This window comes from Pelmatolapia mariae, linkage group LG12 (genome assembly GCF_036321145.2).
Source record: "Pelmatolapia mariae isolate MD_Pm_ZW linkage group LG12, Pm_UMD_F_2, whole genome shotgun sequence".
In the NCBI taxonomy this organism is placed as follows: domain Eukaryota; kingdom Metazoa; phylum Chordata; class Actinopteri; order Cichliformes; family Cichlidae; genus Pelmatolapia; species Pelmatolapia mariae.
Window position 1 is genome coordinate 13963488 of NC_086237.1, and position 17266 is coordinate 13980753.

The 17266-nt window shown below is 39.2% G+C and overlaps 1 protein-coding gene across 2 annotated transcripts; it reads left to right on the forward strand.

The window, feature by feature from the left end:
• The first annotated feature begins 1639 nt into the window (after positions 1 to 1639).
• On the forward strand, positions 1640 to 17146 carry chfr (checkpoint with forkhead and ring finger domains, E3 ubiquitin protein ligase). 2 transcript variants are annotated; one of them, XM_063489268.1, is made up of 18 exons: positions 1640 to 1744; positions 2609 to 2749; positions 3483 to 3582; positions 4567 to 4676; positions 4781 to 4840; positions 5262 to 5450; positions 9199 to 9282; positions 9432 to 9579; positions 10328 to 10482; positions 10661 to 10823; positions 10963 to 11165; positions 11460 to 11576; positions 11893 to 11976; positions 12600 to 12670; positions 12833 to 12920; positions 13060 to 13167; positions 13291 to 13363; positions 14248 to 17146. In XM_063489268.1, exons 2-18 carry the CDS (start codon positions 2647 to 2649, stop codon positions 14288 to 14290), a joined length of 1899 nt encoding a protein of 632 aa, XP_063345338.1. In that variant the 5' UTR covers positions 1640 to 1744; positions 2609 to 2646; the 3' UTR covers positions 14291 to 17146. The 2 variants fall into 2 exon arrangements, with proteins under 2 accessions (XP_063345338.1, XP_063345339.1); XM_063489269.1 differs by having other exon boundaries at positions 5262 to 5420.
• The last annotated feature ends 120 nt before the right edge of the window (positions 17147 to 17266 follow it).

Sequence of the window (17266 nt, forward strand, 5' to 3'; positions counted from 1 at the left end):
TTAAAGGCTTGAATTAAAGCTGAAAGGATGTTGAGTGTTTGATTTAAAATCCACTGTGGTGTGCACAGAGGTAAAATTTAGCAGGAAAAACGTGTCAGTGTGCAAAAACATATATCTAAATCTATTTAGTGAGTGACATAAAGAATTGGCTGAGGTTTTGCTGATTCTGGGATGTTTAAAAGCTGGTGATGCAGCAAAATATGACAGCTCTATAAGGCAAAACACAAAGGCATGCAAAAAAAATACTTCATGTGGGGACTCTGGAAATTTAACAGCCTTTTAATTTTAATGGGGAAAATATTTTTGTCTGTCATGCTGTCTTGTTTATAATAGCTTGAGGGATAGGTTTTGCATATTCATGCAGAGACTGTTCCTGTGTTGTTAACAACAAAATAACCTCACTACAAAGTCTGCTGTGAAGCTGTTCTGGAGCTTATCACCAGCCCCTCTTCAAATCCCAGTTATTGTTTTGAAAACTTTAAGGACTGAATGGAATAAACAGATTTACTTACTGGAAATATCTGCTGGAACTAAGTGAAACACAAAGGCCCCCTAAATCCATATTGATTCATGTATTTCTGACAGTCCAGTATTTGAGCATGTACAGGTGCGGCGGTACGAAGCCAAGACATTTGGTTTGCAAAAATTAAATTTAGAGTTGAGCTGGAACATTTTCATTACTCAAGCCTACAGCATTCAACTTTGGAAGACCAGAAATGTCTGGAGTACTTTATCTACCTCCTCATCGTTACCTGTCAGCAGTGGAGGACAGCCAGGTGCTTCAGCTGTAAGTGTGCGTATAAGGGGGAGAAAAAGTATCTCATCCAGAACACAGAGGTGGGCAGATCAATCCAAATATCGATTCTATAGATACCACTGCTGGTATTGGTATCAGATCAATACTAGGATCAATATGTCTGTGAAGGTTCTCAGTCATCCAGGTCATCGTAGTCTAAGGAGCTTGGAAAGAAAAGCGTCTGGACTTCTTTAAGTTGCTTGAAGACGTTTCACCTCTCATCCGAGAAGCTTCTTCAGTTCTAAGGTCAAATGGTCGAGAGTCCCAGATTTAAACCCAGTGGGAGTATCCCCCCAAAGAGGGACAAAGGACCCCCTGGCGATCCTCTAATCACATGAGCCAAGGTGTGAAAGCGGGTGTGGGACTAGGATCAATACTTTTTATCAAAACAGCCTTCTGATTTGTGTTGATTGTTTCATCTATTGTATTTATAACCTACAGTACACTTAAACAATCAAAAATATTTACATTACCATTTATATTCCAGCTCTCCAGAAAATCCCGGTTTCAGACACATGAAAAGCTGAAAGATGTGTTTTGTTGTGTTAACCAAGAATTGTGGGAATGAAAAAATCCCAGGGATTTGGTGGTCATGTGTTAAAATGTGTTCAGAATTTGCAAATTGATGATAATTCGCCTCCTAAATCGTGACACACTGCTCTCACTTACATAAGCTGCCTTTATATAATAAAAGTAAAGTATCTGTATTGGCAATACTGGTCCTGTTTTTACTTGGTGTCGTATTGATACCAGAGGAGACGTGCAGTCTGTGGGAAGTTGAACACAGTGAATCCACTTTGAACCACGACGTGCCCCTCCTCCATCAGCTGATGACGGTCAACCCAAAGCTGGGCAGGAAGTGCATCTTGTGCCTGAAGCTAGTTGGAACATGAACGGGAGAAGCTCGTTTTCACACATCTTCTGGGATAACAAACTAAGCTTTTGACGGTAGGGAAACCGTTTCCGACACGACATATAAACGACATTACAGACATTGCTAGTACTAGCACCGAGGTACTCCCGTTTTTGTCTTGGTCGCAAAATATGAACGGCTGCTAATGTTAGCAGTCGCGTTAGCTTATTATTGAAGTTGTGTGTGTACGTGTGTGTTGGTAACTCGCTGCACCTTGTATTTAAGAAGTTGTCACCCTGATAGCTGACAGTTGAAATAACCTTCCTCCACCCTAACATGTAGCAGAGCATAGTCAGCTAGTAGTTTAGCTATGTAGCAGGCAAACTCACGTATGTCAAGCTAAGCCAAGTGTCGTTAGGGGTGTCTTTCCCCCACCCCCCCATCATTTCCTACCAAACTTCATGAGAGATTCGTTCAGGTTAATGTAGTTTCGCTGATGTAGTAATGTGCATTTCTGCACTAACGTGTTTACCTATAAAGTCTGTTTGTAAACTCATCCTACAAGTAAACATGATGTTTAAAACTAGATATGTTTAACAGGACTTCATAAACACAGTTCGAAGAATTATTCGGCTTAAAAAGTAATGATAAAAATAATTTAAAAAAACAAGCTTAGTAAAATAAATGCTGGGTTGACGTATGGCTCTTGTGTGTTAATCTTAAAAATTTTATTTCTAATTATTATTAGAGTGTCTACAAGAACACCAGTGTTTTTAAATGTAAGCATTTGCTTCTCGTTGTTAACTGTTAATAGTTGGTGTGAGTGACGAAGAAATTAAAGAGGATTGTAATTTTATCATAGGCAGAAATTTAATTTCACTTTCTCTCTGCTACCATGTTTCTAGGAAATCCCCTGAAAAAAAGCCAAAGTGAAACTTGTTTTCTCTTAACTTCTGTAGAAAAAGGGGGGAAAAAACCCAACAAAGCATCCTGGGACATGGACAGTAGGAGAGGACGAGCGTGGGGGAAGCTTGTCAAAGTGGACTCCAGTGAAACTGTTCTGCTGTTCAACAGTGAATGCACGGTTGGCAGAAAAAAAGGTGGGTAAGTTTGTCTGTGTTTGGGAACGAGAAACAATTGGCATTAAATTCAGTGCAATTTTTTTGTTTGTTTTGCTTTGTTTTTATCTCCTTTTGTTTTGAAACGCTTAATTTTCTGATGCCTATTAACAAATGACAGTCCTGTCAGGAGCGTAGACGTTGCTGTCAGTGTCTGGAGCTTTTGAAACCTCCCCCTTGAAAACACAAAGCTTTCTTTTAGTGAACCAAACTTAGACAGGCCCTTGTGATGAGAACAAAAGACATCCATCGAGAACATGCGTGCAGAATATTAAGTAGATTTTTTTTTTTGTTTGGGTTTGTACTAAAGAAAAGGTTAGGTCTATAATTCCCCCTGTGTCTGCTTTTGTTGTCGAGTGCTTTTTGGGGGTCTGCCTTTTTGCAATGCAAAACTGCTAGGTTTAATTAGTTTGCTTATGTCTGGGCAGTGAATGATCTAAAAATGTCACGGCAGCACAATTTCAGGTATAACATGCAATGTTTTTAAAGGCTTAAATTAGGCTAAAGATTAAAAACTCAATATAGATATTATTGGATTAATGAAACATTGTTATGGAATGTTTGGGGGAGGGGGATTTAAAAAAATGTTTGTGCTGTAATGGTTTACAGGTGCGTTTTATAACCTATAATGTTCTATCGAGATGGGCTTTTAAAAGCAGAAAAACTAGGAATTTCTATATTTTCATGATAGCACTTTTTATTTTTTTGTTTCCAGGATGTCATCTTTCTTTTCCAGCGAATAAACTTGTCTCAGGGGAGCACTGCAAGATTGTGAAAGATGAAAGCTCAGGGCTGGTGTGGCTTGAAGACATGAGGTACTCCAAGCTGAACTTTTGTACCACTCATATCATTTGCTTGTTTTCCCAGTGGGCCAAACTGAATATCATTATAAAAAATAATAAGCTCTCTGCTGCACCGTTGAGTTGAAATAAAACTCTTAGAAGAAGTTGGTTGAAAAGACACTGGGAGTTACCAGAACCATGTACCACCAGGTTGAGAATGTCCTACTGAGATAGAGGGAAAAGAAAAAGGAGACGCATACACTTTAAAGCTCCTTTTCAGTCATTCACTTGTTTCCATTAATCTGAGAGCATCGTAACTTGCTAGCCTATTATGGATTTTGCGATTTTAAACAATATATTAAGCCACCTTCCTGTTCTGTAGGAATACAATCAGCTGGCAGCCAGCTGAATCGAGTCCCCTCGAGATGTGCTCATTAACAAAGACTCATTCAGACTGATGGCAACATGTAGGCAATCTGTTTGCATTTATAAATTAGACCACAGTTGTTTGCAAACTTGTGACAGTCTCTCTGAGAGTGACTGCAGTCAGTACAAGTCAGACTGTGACTGTTTGCAGAAAGGTTGCCTTTTATCAGGTGACCTGTGTAATCGCCTTGGAATCAAAAACTGTTGTTTATTAGGAGGCAGTTTTGTCAAGCTAAGAGTGTTGATTTTTCAGTTGAGCTGATTTAATGTAAGTTTGTATGGATGGTGGCACATGAGATGATTGCTTGTTATATTCCCAGAGATTTTTCAATTTATTTAATAAAGTATTGAAATATGGGGGCCTGTATTGATACAATATGACCACACAATATCGCTCTGCTGGATAAATTTTTTCCCCTGCTGTAAAAAAATGCACATCTTCACTACCTAGTACAAAAATGGGCAGTTCACACACTGAATATTTAAGTGGGACCAAGTATGGTGTGCATTAGTTCATATTTGTTCATAATGCCCCTTTGTAAAGCAGACGTATAAGCAGTATAGTTAAATATCATGTCTGTCTGTCTGTAGCACTAATGGCACAGTGATCAACATGTCCAAACTGGTCAAGAAACAAACTCACATGCTGCAGAATGGCGACGTCATCTACTTTGTGTACAGGAAAAGTGAACCTGAACAAAGTGAGTTTTGAATTTGTGAACTATAACAATGATATATTATTGTGTATGTGTGTGTGTATATGAAGACAAAAACGCGTACGCTGTGTGCTCTTGCCACCCTGTAGACATCGCCTATGTTTACCACTCCATCAAAATGGATCAAACAGCTTCACCACACAATTATGGTGAGTACTTGAGTAGTTCCCCACAATTAATTTGTCAAAAGGAGCTAATTACACAAACCAGCCACAACACACAACATTAAAACCACCTGGCTAATGTTGTGAAGGTACCCCTTTGTGCTACCAAAACACACTCGGTTTCTGGGAGCCCTGCCTGTCCTTAAAGTGTCCTGTGGTGTCCACAGCTGGTCGGTATCAGTGCTTGGTGGGTGGTACATGCCACTTAGTTACATGAATGTAATGGGCTACTGTTCACCAGCAGTATATTACACAAAAACAACACGATCAAAAATGAGTCACTTCATCTGTCTGTGATTTTAATGTTGTGGCTAAACTAGGTAGATCTTTACTTCTGTTTGTTTTGTTAGTCATCTCCCACTGTGTATTCAGACTTCAGCCCACAGTCGTCCTCCTCCTCTTCCAGGTTCAGAGATGGCCCTCTCTGTAGAGCCTGTAATGCTCTCAAAGGCTCCTCGGGATGCAACTCGGGAGGAACCTCAACCCTCTACCTCTGCTTCACACTTCTGTATTGAGACTGCTTACTCTTCTGGTGCCATGGCAACCACAGGCTCTCCTGTGACTGGTGGGTTCTCTACTCACGCACTTTTAAAAGGTTCGTGTGCGAAAGGACAGTGGGGATTATTCATAAGATTAAAAATCACTCTTTAAAGTGTTACATTATGTACATTTACCATTTGGAGCTTCTCTAAATTACTTTACGCCTTCAAAAAAAAAAGAAAAAAAAGAGTAGTTAAAAGCCAGGTCTTTTGAATGAAATGGTAATGGTAAATGGACCGCTTCTTATATAGCATGTTTCTACTCTACTTGAACACTTGAGCTCTTTATACAACATGCCTCATTCACCCATTCACACAAGCACTCCTTTGTATGTCCAAGTGCTTTCTAGCTAACATTGTGATGATCCAGGAGCAGCCTTCCCAAGGATACGGTCTGGCATGCAGACTTTAGCAGCCAGCGGTCGAACCACCAAACTTCCGATTAATAGATGACCTGCTCCCGGGCCAAACACAAAAAGCAGTTTTTTCTGAAATATTACAATACCTAAATACAAATTTTACACAGTACTGAACACTGATAGCACCTGCGCTTTCTCGCCCACTCTTCTGTCAGACAGCAAGCTGACACACTCACACACTGCAGTGGTACACGTTGCCTCGCCTACTCATTCACTCACTGCGCTGTCTTCTTCTTTTAATTTTCTCATTTGCTCCGGTTACTTGTTTGGATTTGGTGTTAAAAACAAGTGCAGAGTCTCTCTGACCTGTTTTGGTGCATAAAGAAACCGATGGAACGCTGTTTCAAAATATTTCAGCTTTAAATCAAAGCACATTAAGATGAGAAACTCAAGTCTTGCAACTTCTGACAAAACAAAAAGCACCACATTCAAAAGATAACTAAAATCTTATTAAAAGATTTTAGTTATCTTTTAATAAATAATAACCCCCCCATGACCTCAGAAATGGTTTATCAGTGTTATATAAATATTGAAGTTGAAATTCTATTCTGCCATAAGTCGTATTTGGTTCATTTTTTTGCTTTGTATTTACTCCAAGTAAGATCAGTAAAGCTGGAGGACAGTCTTTGTGTTGGTGTTTCAGAAAATGTATCTAATTGATCTCACTCAAGGATAGGGCATCAATTACAACATTTCTACACTGTAAAATATTAAAAGGGCTAATGTGAGGAAATTAGAATAAGACATCAGGCTGTTTACACATGACCAGTTAATTAGAAATAATTAGAAATTATAGGTGCACTTTATAAATTCCCCTAAACTGCAGTAAGTTACAAGATTTTCTCTCACTCAAACAACTACAGAAAAAGCCCCTGCTACTGAAAGGAGGGACAAATAATTAAATGGAGATGAGCTGCTATACCTGCCTTTATCTGATATAATTTACCTTACCAACCAAACGCAGGTGCAACAGATTCATAAAAAACGACAAATGCCATGTTCTTACATCATTTTCTAGTATGTTTATAGCATCAGCCTTGTTCTTCTTTCCACGTCGTCTTCGTCTCCACAGTTTTCTACTTCTAACTGCTTTGATTTTTTTCATACTGAGGCTCATACTGTTTTGTGGCTGGCTTTGAGCTGGAGATAGTTTTACTTTTAGCCACTTTATCCTTGTTAGCGTGTTTTTAAATTTCCATGTTAATGAGGGAGTGTGATTTCAGCGTCTGATCAGGTTTGCTGTTAAGAATGTTTTCATACTTTAACAAATTTCATGTTTTCACTCATGTTGAAGAGCTTCCACGCTAGCTACATGTTAGCTTGTTGCTGCTGTGAGTGTGTGTTGAGCATCTGATATATGGAAGGGTGACCAGCCGGTTGGTGGTCTGACTGAGAACACTGAAAATTGGTCAATCAGTGCATCTCTATTAGGAAAAATAGCAGCGTTTAATAAAAGTGTGTTTCAGATAAATCCCCCGTACATTCTGCATTTGAGGTATACAAAGACCCTTCTGCCTGCTGCATGGACTAGCTACAGGATCTTCAGATTCCTTTGGTGGGAATAGTGTTCTGTGGTCATGGCTCTCAGAAGTTTGTTGCAGGGAACTCCTTATAAAGACAACAATACTATTTTCTACAGATGAGACAAGTAAAATATAATGTGTTAATTGCTGAGCAGTAGAGATGCTATTTGGTGGCTTTCTGTACTTCTGAGCAGAGCAATGTAAGCAGTTTTCTCCTGTTTTTGTTCCGTATGTAGCTTCAGCTCTTTGATGGAGAGAGTCCAATAAACTTGGACTAAAACTGGCATTTCCATTTTCCCAATTTCTCCAATTCCTCTGGAAGGCAGCCACCAAATAGGTTATATTAATATAGTCCCTGTGTAGTTTGTTTTAGCTGTCTAAAGTCTGATTGGTTGTTATTGCTTTAAAAAATTATAATATTGCAAGGTGTTTAGTAAAATATAGTTGTAGAAATTAATATTGAGAATAATAATAATGTAATTGTTCTGACATAAATTGGTACCACCAGCTCATGTGTTTTGACAGTGTGACGGATGATTAATTAACTGCTGTAGAGGAGCAGACAGAGTGTGAGCTGTGATGACTCTGTGCTGCTTTTCTTTTCTTTTTTTTTATGAAACTCTGATTACAGTTAGTGAGGGAAGAAGATGATTTACAGCTGATCAATACTGAACTTTACGCTAATTCAGCTTTATTGTTTGACACGTGTCCAGCTGGTCGTTATTGATTATCTCTGGCCCGGTGTTTAACTGCCATTTCTGTCTGTTTTCATCTGCTTTGTGTATTGATTTGTTTCTCAATCTTGAAATCTTAGGTTCGAAATACTCTGCTGGTACAGTGCCATTTTCTTTAAAGTCACTCTCTGCAGTAAATAAACAAAGATAATTATGGTAAAAGAAGCTATCCTCAGCAGAGATATGATACATGGTCAATAGTAGGTCAATAGAAGTCATTTCATCCATGTTTTGCCAGAACACAAAAGGCCAATGAGAATAATACCATGCTGAACCAATCACGTGGCTGGAATAGTTGGTCATATCAGGTTAGGCTAACAGATCAGCTCCATGGAAACACTTGTGTTACCTGCATACATCTTGTACACCCTCAGCTGTTTAACACCTGCTCATTATTCAGGACACGCAACCATATTAGCTGGTCACAGATTACCAAGGGAAACTGTCTGCTCAATAGAACCTAACAATATGACTTTATTTTATTTTTTTTAATTCAAACTAAGTCAATGTTCCTTATCTTACACCAGCTTAGACAGCTGGGCTGCTGGTACCTTGTGTTCACACTCAAAATAACTTACCTGATTTAAAATTAATAAATGTGATTTAAAAAGAGAACAGTCTGAAAGTTTAATAAAAAAGTCAAAAATAAATGGATTTAATAAACTGGACACCTGTGTCATACTTTGCTACCACATCAGGTTTCTGGTCAAGTAGCACAGCTGATCCATATACGAGCCTCACTGGTCACCTCGTTTATATAATATGGCTCTTCTTGTGTTTTTCAGAATTTGTATTTGATTATTTATGTATTTACTTATTTATTTGCTTGAACCACAGTTGACTGAATATGTCAGGTAGTTTGCTTTTGTTTATCCTTGAAAGTTTGTGGGATTATTTAAAATACAGTTGTAAAATGTTCTACAGTATAATTTTCATGTTCCACTTTAACTAAAAAAATAAAGAGAGAGAGAGAGATGGATGGATAGTCATGTATTGGTTGATCCAATAAATTTAGACCAGACTAAACTTAATTGGAAAATGATGTAATCTGTGGTCTATTAAAAACAAGTAGTGTAGAGTATTGAAGTCGTTATTTGACCCACAACTGTTGTTCTTTTGTCTCATTAGGCCAAGCTAACAATCCAACCACTACACAGGAGGAAGAAACAGAAAACCTGGAGCCAAAAAGCAAGAGGAGGAAAACCGATGATGGTTAATGAATATGTTACTTTGAGATTAAACTAGATTCCCTTAACTTCTCACAGATTTTGTCAGAGCCATCATGTTCCAAGCCACATTTCATTTTAATCTCACCCTTTGTGTGTGTTCTAATTTATAATGTGCACCTACTGTGTTTACAGATAAATCTTATGAATTAGGTGTGCCATGCACCTCAAGGCCAGAAGTGGTTAGTTCCTCAAAACCACCAGTAGAAGGGACTAAGACAGATAAGATGGAGGAAAGCTTGACATGTGTTATCTGCCAGGACCTGCTACATGACTGTGTCAGGTGACCTGATTTATTTGTTTTTCCTTTCATGTTTAAGTTACAATAAAAAAAAAAAAAAAAAGGTGTTTGTGCTCTGCTTCTGCCCAACAGTATATGTGGCAAAAATAGGGTTTGTACAATTCTAACAAGCTTGAAATAAAGCACATAGAGGCAGGGGTGTTGACCTGTCGCTCGCTTTAGCCTCTTTTCTACTGGTACTTAACTAGACTACTCAATTTCAGTCACTTTCCATTACAATTGAATACTATCTCAGTGTGCGTGAGGTCGCTATAATTTCTGCCTTTAGGTAGAAACCAAGAACAATAACAGGTGGTCACATTTCCCTAAATGAAGCCATTGGATGGAGCTGTAATACCCGCACGGTGCATATTACCCTGTCTAGGTGTAGTGCAGCTATGGTAGTCGTTTGCAGCGATATGCAAGTAGTTGCATGTAGATAGCAGGTAGCTATACTTAGGGGGATTTCTGTTGGAGGTAGAACAAACAATAGTCCTTTATGTGCCTGGTCCAAGGTGTTTAGAGTGATGTGAGTAAGCAGTATGGTGGGAACCAAGTAGAAAGTCTCACCAGGGTGCTTCCTCATTTACCTCACCTCCAGCACTGCTCATGGAGCAATGACTAGGATCATTATTAAATGGTAGAACCTGGTTAATCTCTTTGCAGCTTCCAGCTGTTTAGCAGCTTCCAGCTGTTGGGAATGTCTGATCCTATGCCAATAAAAGTGTGGGTTTTTCTTTTTTTTCTGTAGTTTGCAGCCTTGCATGCATGTCTTCTGTGCTGCCTGCTATTCCGGCTGGATGGAACGCTCTTCCCTTTGCCCCACCTGCCGCTGCCCTGTGGAGAGGATTCATAAAAACCACATTCTCAACAACCTGGTAGAGGCCTACCTCATCCAGCATCCAGGTGTGCACAGATGGACCCCTTTTTTAAGTCTTATTTTGCTCTTTGCACTGCCCTCAGCCACTGTAAACCTGCACAGATTTTTATCTTTTTGTGTACCATTGATGAAACACGAGAGATTGGCACACTTAACTTTACTTGATTTCCTTAATGAGCTCATTCTAAACAAACTGTCCCACAGAAAAGTGTCGCAGTGAGGACGACCTGAAAAGCATGGACAGCCGTAACAAGATAACTCAGGACATGTTGCAGCCAAAAGTTGAGCGCTCTTTCTCTGATGAAGAGGGCAGTTCAGATTACCTCTTTGAGCTCTCTGATAATGACAGTGACTCCTCAGATATCAGGTAATAAATCAGTAATCGGTAATAAACCTGACATGTAGTTTTGTTTTTTCTGTTGTTTCAAATCATATTTTTCTGTAAAATCATTTTAGATAGGTGTTGTAGCGAATAAAATCTTATTGTGATGGCTCCTTGTCTCCAGTCAGCCTCTGGTGATGTGCAGACAGTGTCCTGGCTACAGGAGTGATGTGAACCAGCTCCTCTTTGCTTCAAGTTCAAGCTACTGGTTCCCCGGTCTGCCAAGTCTACAGCCTATGCCTCCACCTCCCAACCCAGTTAGTGAGGAGGCGGCTGCAAAGGCCTCAGCAGAGATACCCTCAACATCCTCGGATAATAATAATGAGTGTAAGTTAGATGAAAAATCAAAGATTTTAGGAAATGTAATAAAATAACTGCTATTGCTCAGCTATAGATGCCATCGTGTCACCAGTGTGCCTGTTTTTCTATAAATAGTGGCATAAATAGGCGTTTTTGTGGTTGGCACTCTAATACCAAACGCGTTAAACAAGAATGATTGTGTATTCTGTGGTCAGACAGTGCATGTTAAAGCCCACTTTAGCACAACAGCAACATTTCTCCTGATTTGCTAACAGATCTTTGCATCTTGGCTCTTGTCCAACACTTCTTTCCTGCCTGCAGCTCCTCAGGAGTACCGCTGCCCCCCTCAGGGCTGCCATCTCATATGCACCTGCTGCCTCCAGCCAATGCCAGACAGACGGGCCGAGCTCAGCAACCAGCAGGTTATTGCTCAACAATGTGAGTGGCATCAACACCTGTTAGTCCGTCTGCTGAAATGTAACGTCTGCGCTGACTGAATATGATTGACTACAATTTGACTGTCACTCAGAAATTTACATGCAACTATAGTGAAATGCAAAGAGATCATGGCAGATAATATAAGACTGTAAGCCGGTGCACAGTGGGCTGTGTAAGGCTGCTCTGTTTATGTAGCCTTGTGGTATGTATTCTATATAGAGTCGACTGATGGCTAAATTCCAAATTTGTGAGCCATATCATATCTATAAATAGATTTTTTTGCACCTTAGATGGATGATTTGTGGTGTTTTGGCAGGTGTGCTGTGCCAACGACCTTTCTGTCATATGTACTGGGGTTGCCAGAGGATCGGTTGTCAGGGCTGTCTGGCTCGATTCAGTGGTATGTATCTGTTTGAGCGAAATAGCCCCAGGATATTCTGTGTTCACTGTAAACTTTCACCCTTGAGGGATTTGTTTTGGCCTCTAATTGAAAGGAATGAATCCTGAATAGTGCCCAAATCCAATATTTGTATTTTTCTTTTTTCCTATTATATGAACTATGTTTACAAAAATCCTAAACACTAGAATTAGCATTATTTTATGGTGAATACAGTGTATGATCTAACACTCTGAAAATGTATTATTATTATTAGAGGCATTAAACTATAACTGGTATTTCTTTCAATAATAAGAGTTCATTAAGTACAGTACTGTAGCAGCTAAACAGTTGAGATAAAGTACTACTCCTAAAGAGCTTTACACAATACTGTAAAAACACAGTATTTGCAGCAGATGAACAGTATCTGAAATTCATTACCTTAAGAAAGCCAGCACTCATTCCCAAAGCCTTTTTGTTGTCAACTGTTCTCTTTTTAATACATTTAAAAAACACTCCAAAAATTGTTTTGTTTTTTTTACTCTGAAATTTAAATTAAAATTTGAAATGGTCTGAGAACTGTGAGTCAGCTAATTCATTAGTGTTATTATTATGTTGACAATTAAAATCCACTTTGCATTTTTCAGACCTCAACCTGACTGACAAATGCCTGGATGGTGTGCTAAACAACAATAACTATGAATCAGAGGTCCTCCGGGTAAGATGGACTTGTATCCATTGTTTTATGAGTCAGTATTTTTGTTGACCACTTATTTACAGTGCAATAGTTAATGCAGTGGTATAAAGCACCAAATAAATGCAGTCATCTTACAACCTGTGACCTGTATGTCAGCATGTACTCTTTCCATCCTTCCACCAGAACTACTTATCCTCCAGGGGGCAGTCTTGGAAAAATCTGCTGAAGGACTCTTTGCAGGGTTTAGAGCAAGGAAACTACCTTCTGACAGGTGAGTCCACTGAAAGTGAGTGCTGCAGATGCATTTTAAGAAAAAAGGGGAAAACAAACTTTTCTCTTCCAAACACTATACACAGTGCTGTTTAAAAACAGAGCAATAACACTCAATCTTTCTTAAACTCTTCTCTCAGATTGTCGTATCTCTGCAAACGCCATCCTGTGTTTCTGCTGTGGCCTGCGAGCCTTCAAGGAGCTGGCCTACAAATACAGACAGAACATCCCTTCATCTGAATTGCCAGGTCAGAAAATCCTACTAAATAATTTGTGACAAAAGTTCAAGTGCTCTTTTTTTTTTTTTAAATTTTAAATATATTTAAACCTTTGCTGCACTGTACTAACCTCATTAAATATTCTGTCTTCAGCTACTGTAACGTCTCGTCCAGACTGTTACTGGGGACGTAACTGCCGCACGCAGGTGAAGGCGCATCATGCAGCGTAAGTCTCATTAAGTGTAAAATATTAAATCACTAGTTTCTAGTGACAGCAGTGAAACTGAAGTTGCTGACACTATGTAATGTAATGTCATTTAGATTTTTTCTTGCTGTCAGTAGATCTAATTAAAAAAAGCTGCTGACCAGCAAGAAGTGCAAACCCGTTAATGTTGTCATTATTATAATGCCGAGGAGCCCAACTGCACACAGCAACCCAAAGCAAATGCACTGTAACACTAATATGTGCCCCGCTTTTCTATTTGATATGATATGCATGCATAATGATAATTGTATATTGGACGTCAAATGGATAACATTATGCAAATTGAGTTTGTTTGCTGTTTCAGATCAGCTTCTATGCATTTATACGCTTATTTTGAATAGTTACAGCTTGGTTAGGTACTAATACGCTAATGCCAAGTACTTATTTATTTTAGTAATAAATATATGGAAGCACAATGCATTCACTTGACAAAATAGTGTGTCCCATTTGCCTAAAGTAACAAGATAATTATCCCAGAAATTCAGATTAATGACCCCAGCTCTAGTGCAGTTGGAAACGCTGGGAGATGGTGGCATCTTTGAGTGATCCTGATGGTGTTGTTACAGGCTGTCTAGCAGATGTAGCAGTGTTTCTCAATATGGCGTTAAGATGTATAACGGTGCATTACACTCGATTAAAAATGTATAGAAACATTAGAGCTCCAAGACACCGTGGTGTTTTTCACTCCTCTTGCCACTAGGTGGAGTCCTTGTATAAACTGCCAGATAGTTCTTCATGTTTTAAAGATCTGTGCCAGCTTGTTTTGGTTCCTCTCACCTCATTTGACATTTGCCTTTACAAGCAAATCTTACACCACTTTTCCCCCCTCTTTATTTTAATTTCAGGAAATTCAACCACATCTGTGAGCAGACGCGTTTCAAGAGCTGAAGCAGCAGCGTGGCTCGTCTTCCCTCAGTCGTGTCAAATTGACATAACTGAACATCTCGTACATTCGAGGAGGCACAATCACTTTTTGCATCCATTGTTGCTAACCGCCTTATGCAATAATCCCAGTCAGATATTACAATCAAGTCTCTATGTACAGCAGTGGCAAGGGTGTCTCTTCAGTAACACTATGCACATTCATATAGAATTAATTGCAGAGTTTAGAAATGTGTGACGCTGCTTCTCGGAGTGAAGACCTTAATAGATAATTTACACAATGATGCCATTTAAATTCTCATCTGTTGTTCTTACATTATCTGCCATAAGCGGGTAATCAACTATTATTTGCCTGAGCAGTTCATTTATTTGTAAGGTGAAGTAATTAAGTTCTCCCTAATAAATCTGTTCTCCAGCATGTGCAACAAAAAATAATGCGAATAAGGCAATCTGTATGGATTAGAGCCATACATGCTTACAAGCGCTTTCTATGTACCCCCTTAGCCTGGGTAAGTTGAGGCTTAATAGCCCTTATGTGTATTGACGTTCATTAGCTCTCTTACTCGGTGTAGAATCCAGAGCTTCCTACAACATGATACTGATGAAAATATGTTGATGTCATTAGGGGAAACAGAATAATGATTAATAGTGTTAAGTAACAGAAATTGTATCATGTTTATTGGGCCAAGAGAACCAAAACTGCTGAATTTAAACAATATTATCAAATGTAAATGCCCAACCTCCAAGGGTCTTTTTCACAAGGGCATTAGTCTGTTCCCAGGCAAAGGCGAAAAGCCATGTATAAGCAGCTCTCACATAATGGTGTAGATTTGTAATCCCATGTGATAGCTGTGTAGGACTTTGTCTGTGGGTAGGGGATCAATGAGTTGTAACACCGTCAGAGGGCCTGGAGGCCTCTGTTGTGTGCTTTTGCTCTGGATAATCATCTCCAAAGTGATTAAAGTATAGTAGGAGGAACGCCTGGCGAGAGATGCGTGGGAAGGGCTAATCTGTGATGAAATGCACGGTTGCGTAGAACAGAGGGAAAATAGCACTCCAAGCAGCTAGTAATAGTTAAATGTTTTAGTGGCATGGAGGTTTGATATACTGCTCTTGCAGCATGTAGTTACTGAACAGTTGTGCCAATACAAACACAACAGTGCATTCTGTTGTAAAGTTGTCATTTGCAGTGATTGCAGCTACGTGTTATTAAGGCTTACCTTAGTTGACTTTGTTGGATTTTGTCCAGTTTTTCTCTGGTTCTTTCCTCAGGTACAGAAAGCTGCTGGTTTTTGTTTTATTTGCAGTATAACCATGTTTGGTGGTTCAAAATTCTGTTAAGTCCTATTGAATCCAGTGACCATTTGTTCATCATCACCCAAGTGTCAGAAACGCATGCAAACATGCACAGAGAACTTTTGATGTCTATTGTAAAGGTTGACAAAACAGCCTCTTATGGCCTTATTTAGTGTGGCCAGATTTAAGCGTCCACACTCATGGGGGCCTTATATATTTAAATACAAGGATGAAGGAGTAGTCTTTTAGTTGACTTTTACCTAGGGTCACTGTAGAAAGTGCTGGAGGATGATGTAGAAACTGTTAAAGCAGGTGTTAGCTGTCATCCAGTACATTTTGTGTGAATTCACTGGTGGTATTGTTTTTCTACATTTATGTAGTATTTTAGTTGACTTGAAGAGAGAGGGGAAAAAAAAAACATACTGAGTCTAAAAAATCTTAGTGTTTATTTTTTACCGCTAAGAATCTTTGCACATATTGTCGGCTAATTTTTATTTTGCTGGATTATATCGAGCATCATGGGAAAACTGTCTGTATCCAGTGTATGGGATATAAGTAAGGCTCAAACTCTGATTAGTAATCATAAAAACTTCCATTCCACACTGAGATGTGAAGGAGAAATGCAGTAGCCAAGAAAAAAAAAATCTCCTTGATAATTTGAATCAGTTGTTCATGTATGGTTAATTAAGATTAACATTTTCTGTGGTTAACGTGGATGAAATGTGTCGTTTGGGAATGTAGCTCATCAGGTTTTCATTAGCGTACTGGTAGAAAAATTGAATTGTGAATGGGGCGTTTTCCTGGCCTCTGCCTGAGCTCCTGATTTGAATTTGTTACATTAGGTGTTTCTTGTCCTTTCTTTTACCCCCTCAGTTATGGTGTGTCTACGTTAGCATTCCTCAGCAGCTCAGGCCCTCAGCACAAGCCCGGTCGATCCCCCGACAGAGTGGCTGAGTTTTAATTATTCCCTACAGGAGATCTGGGCACCCTAAGCCAACAACAGTCCCAAGCCGCTCCAATCAGGAATTAGTATTAGAGGACTTTGGAGAAGTGCTTTGCATTCTCCCGACAGAGTGGTGTGTGTTTGGGGGGGGGGGAATGATTGTTATGTTGTATACTAAGGCAAATATTTACTCACTTTATGTGCAAAACGTCTGGACCAAGCTGCTCAGCAGTATGGAAGAGGCAGGTTTCATTCTACCTCATCACAGCTCCCAGGAATGTGGGAACAAACAGGCATCTGTCACAGTAACATCAGCTAAGAGCTGGGCATGCATCTGTCGGTGTGAGAGATGAATGGATTTTCGGATGCCTAAAAACTATTTGCAATGCACTATTTGAACAATTAGTCTGGACTATAATCAACTGCTAGTGGGAGCAGCACTAGGCACATGCAGAAAATGTTTGGTTTTCATTATGAGAAGTCTCTTTACACTATGTTGTATTCTACAATTGTCTTTGAAAAATACGTATGGATCTGATTTTGCTGTTAATCTTACCATTAAAAAATGATAGCTGAAAGTAAAAACTGGCTTGCTTTTGTTAACTTAAGTTACTATGGAGTTTCTGTAACCTTTAAATATGTGGTGATTTCAGTGCAAACCTTCATTCCGACTTTCTTTGAATGTTTCAAACAAGTTTGAGGTTTTTACTGTTTGTGTAGCACTCTGAGTTAATCAACAACAC

Coding starts and splice junctions, on each gene's coding strand:
- chfr (XM_063489268.1), top strand. CDS start 2,647: ATGGACAGTAGGAGAGGACGAGCGTGGGGGAAGCTTGTCAAAGTGGAC. Junction 10,483..10,660: donor CTACCTCATCCAGCATCCAG/GTGTGCACAGAT, acceptor ACTGTCCCACAG/AAAAGTGTCGCAGTGAGGAC. Junction 10,824..10,962: donor AGTGACTCCTCAGATATCAG/GTAATAAATCAG, acceptor CCTTGTCTCCAG/TCAGCCTCTGGTGATGTGCA.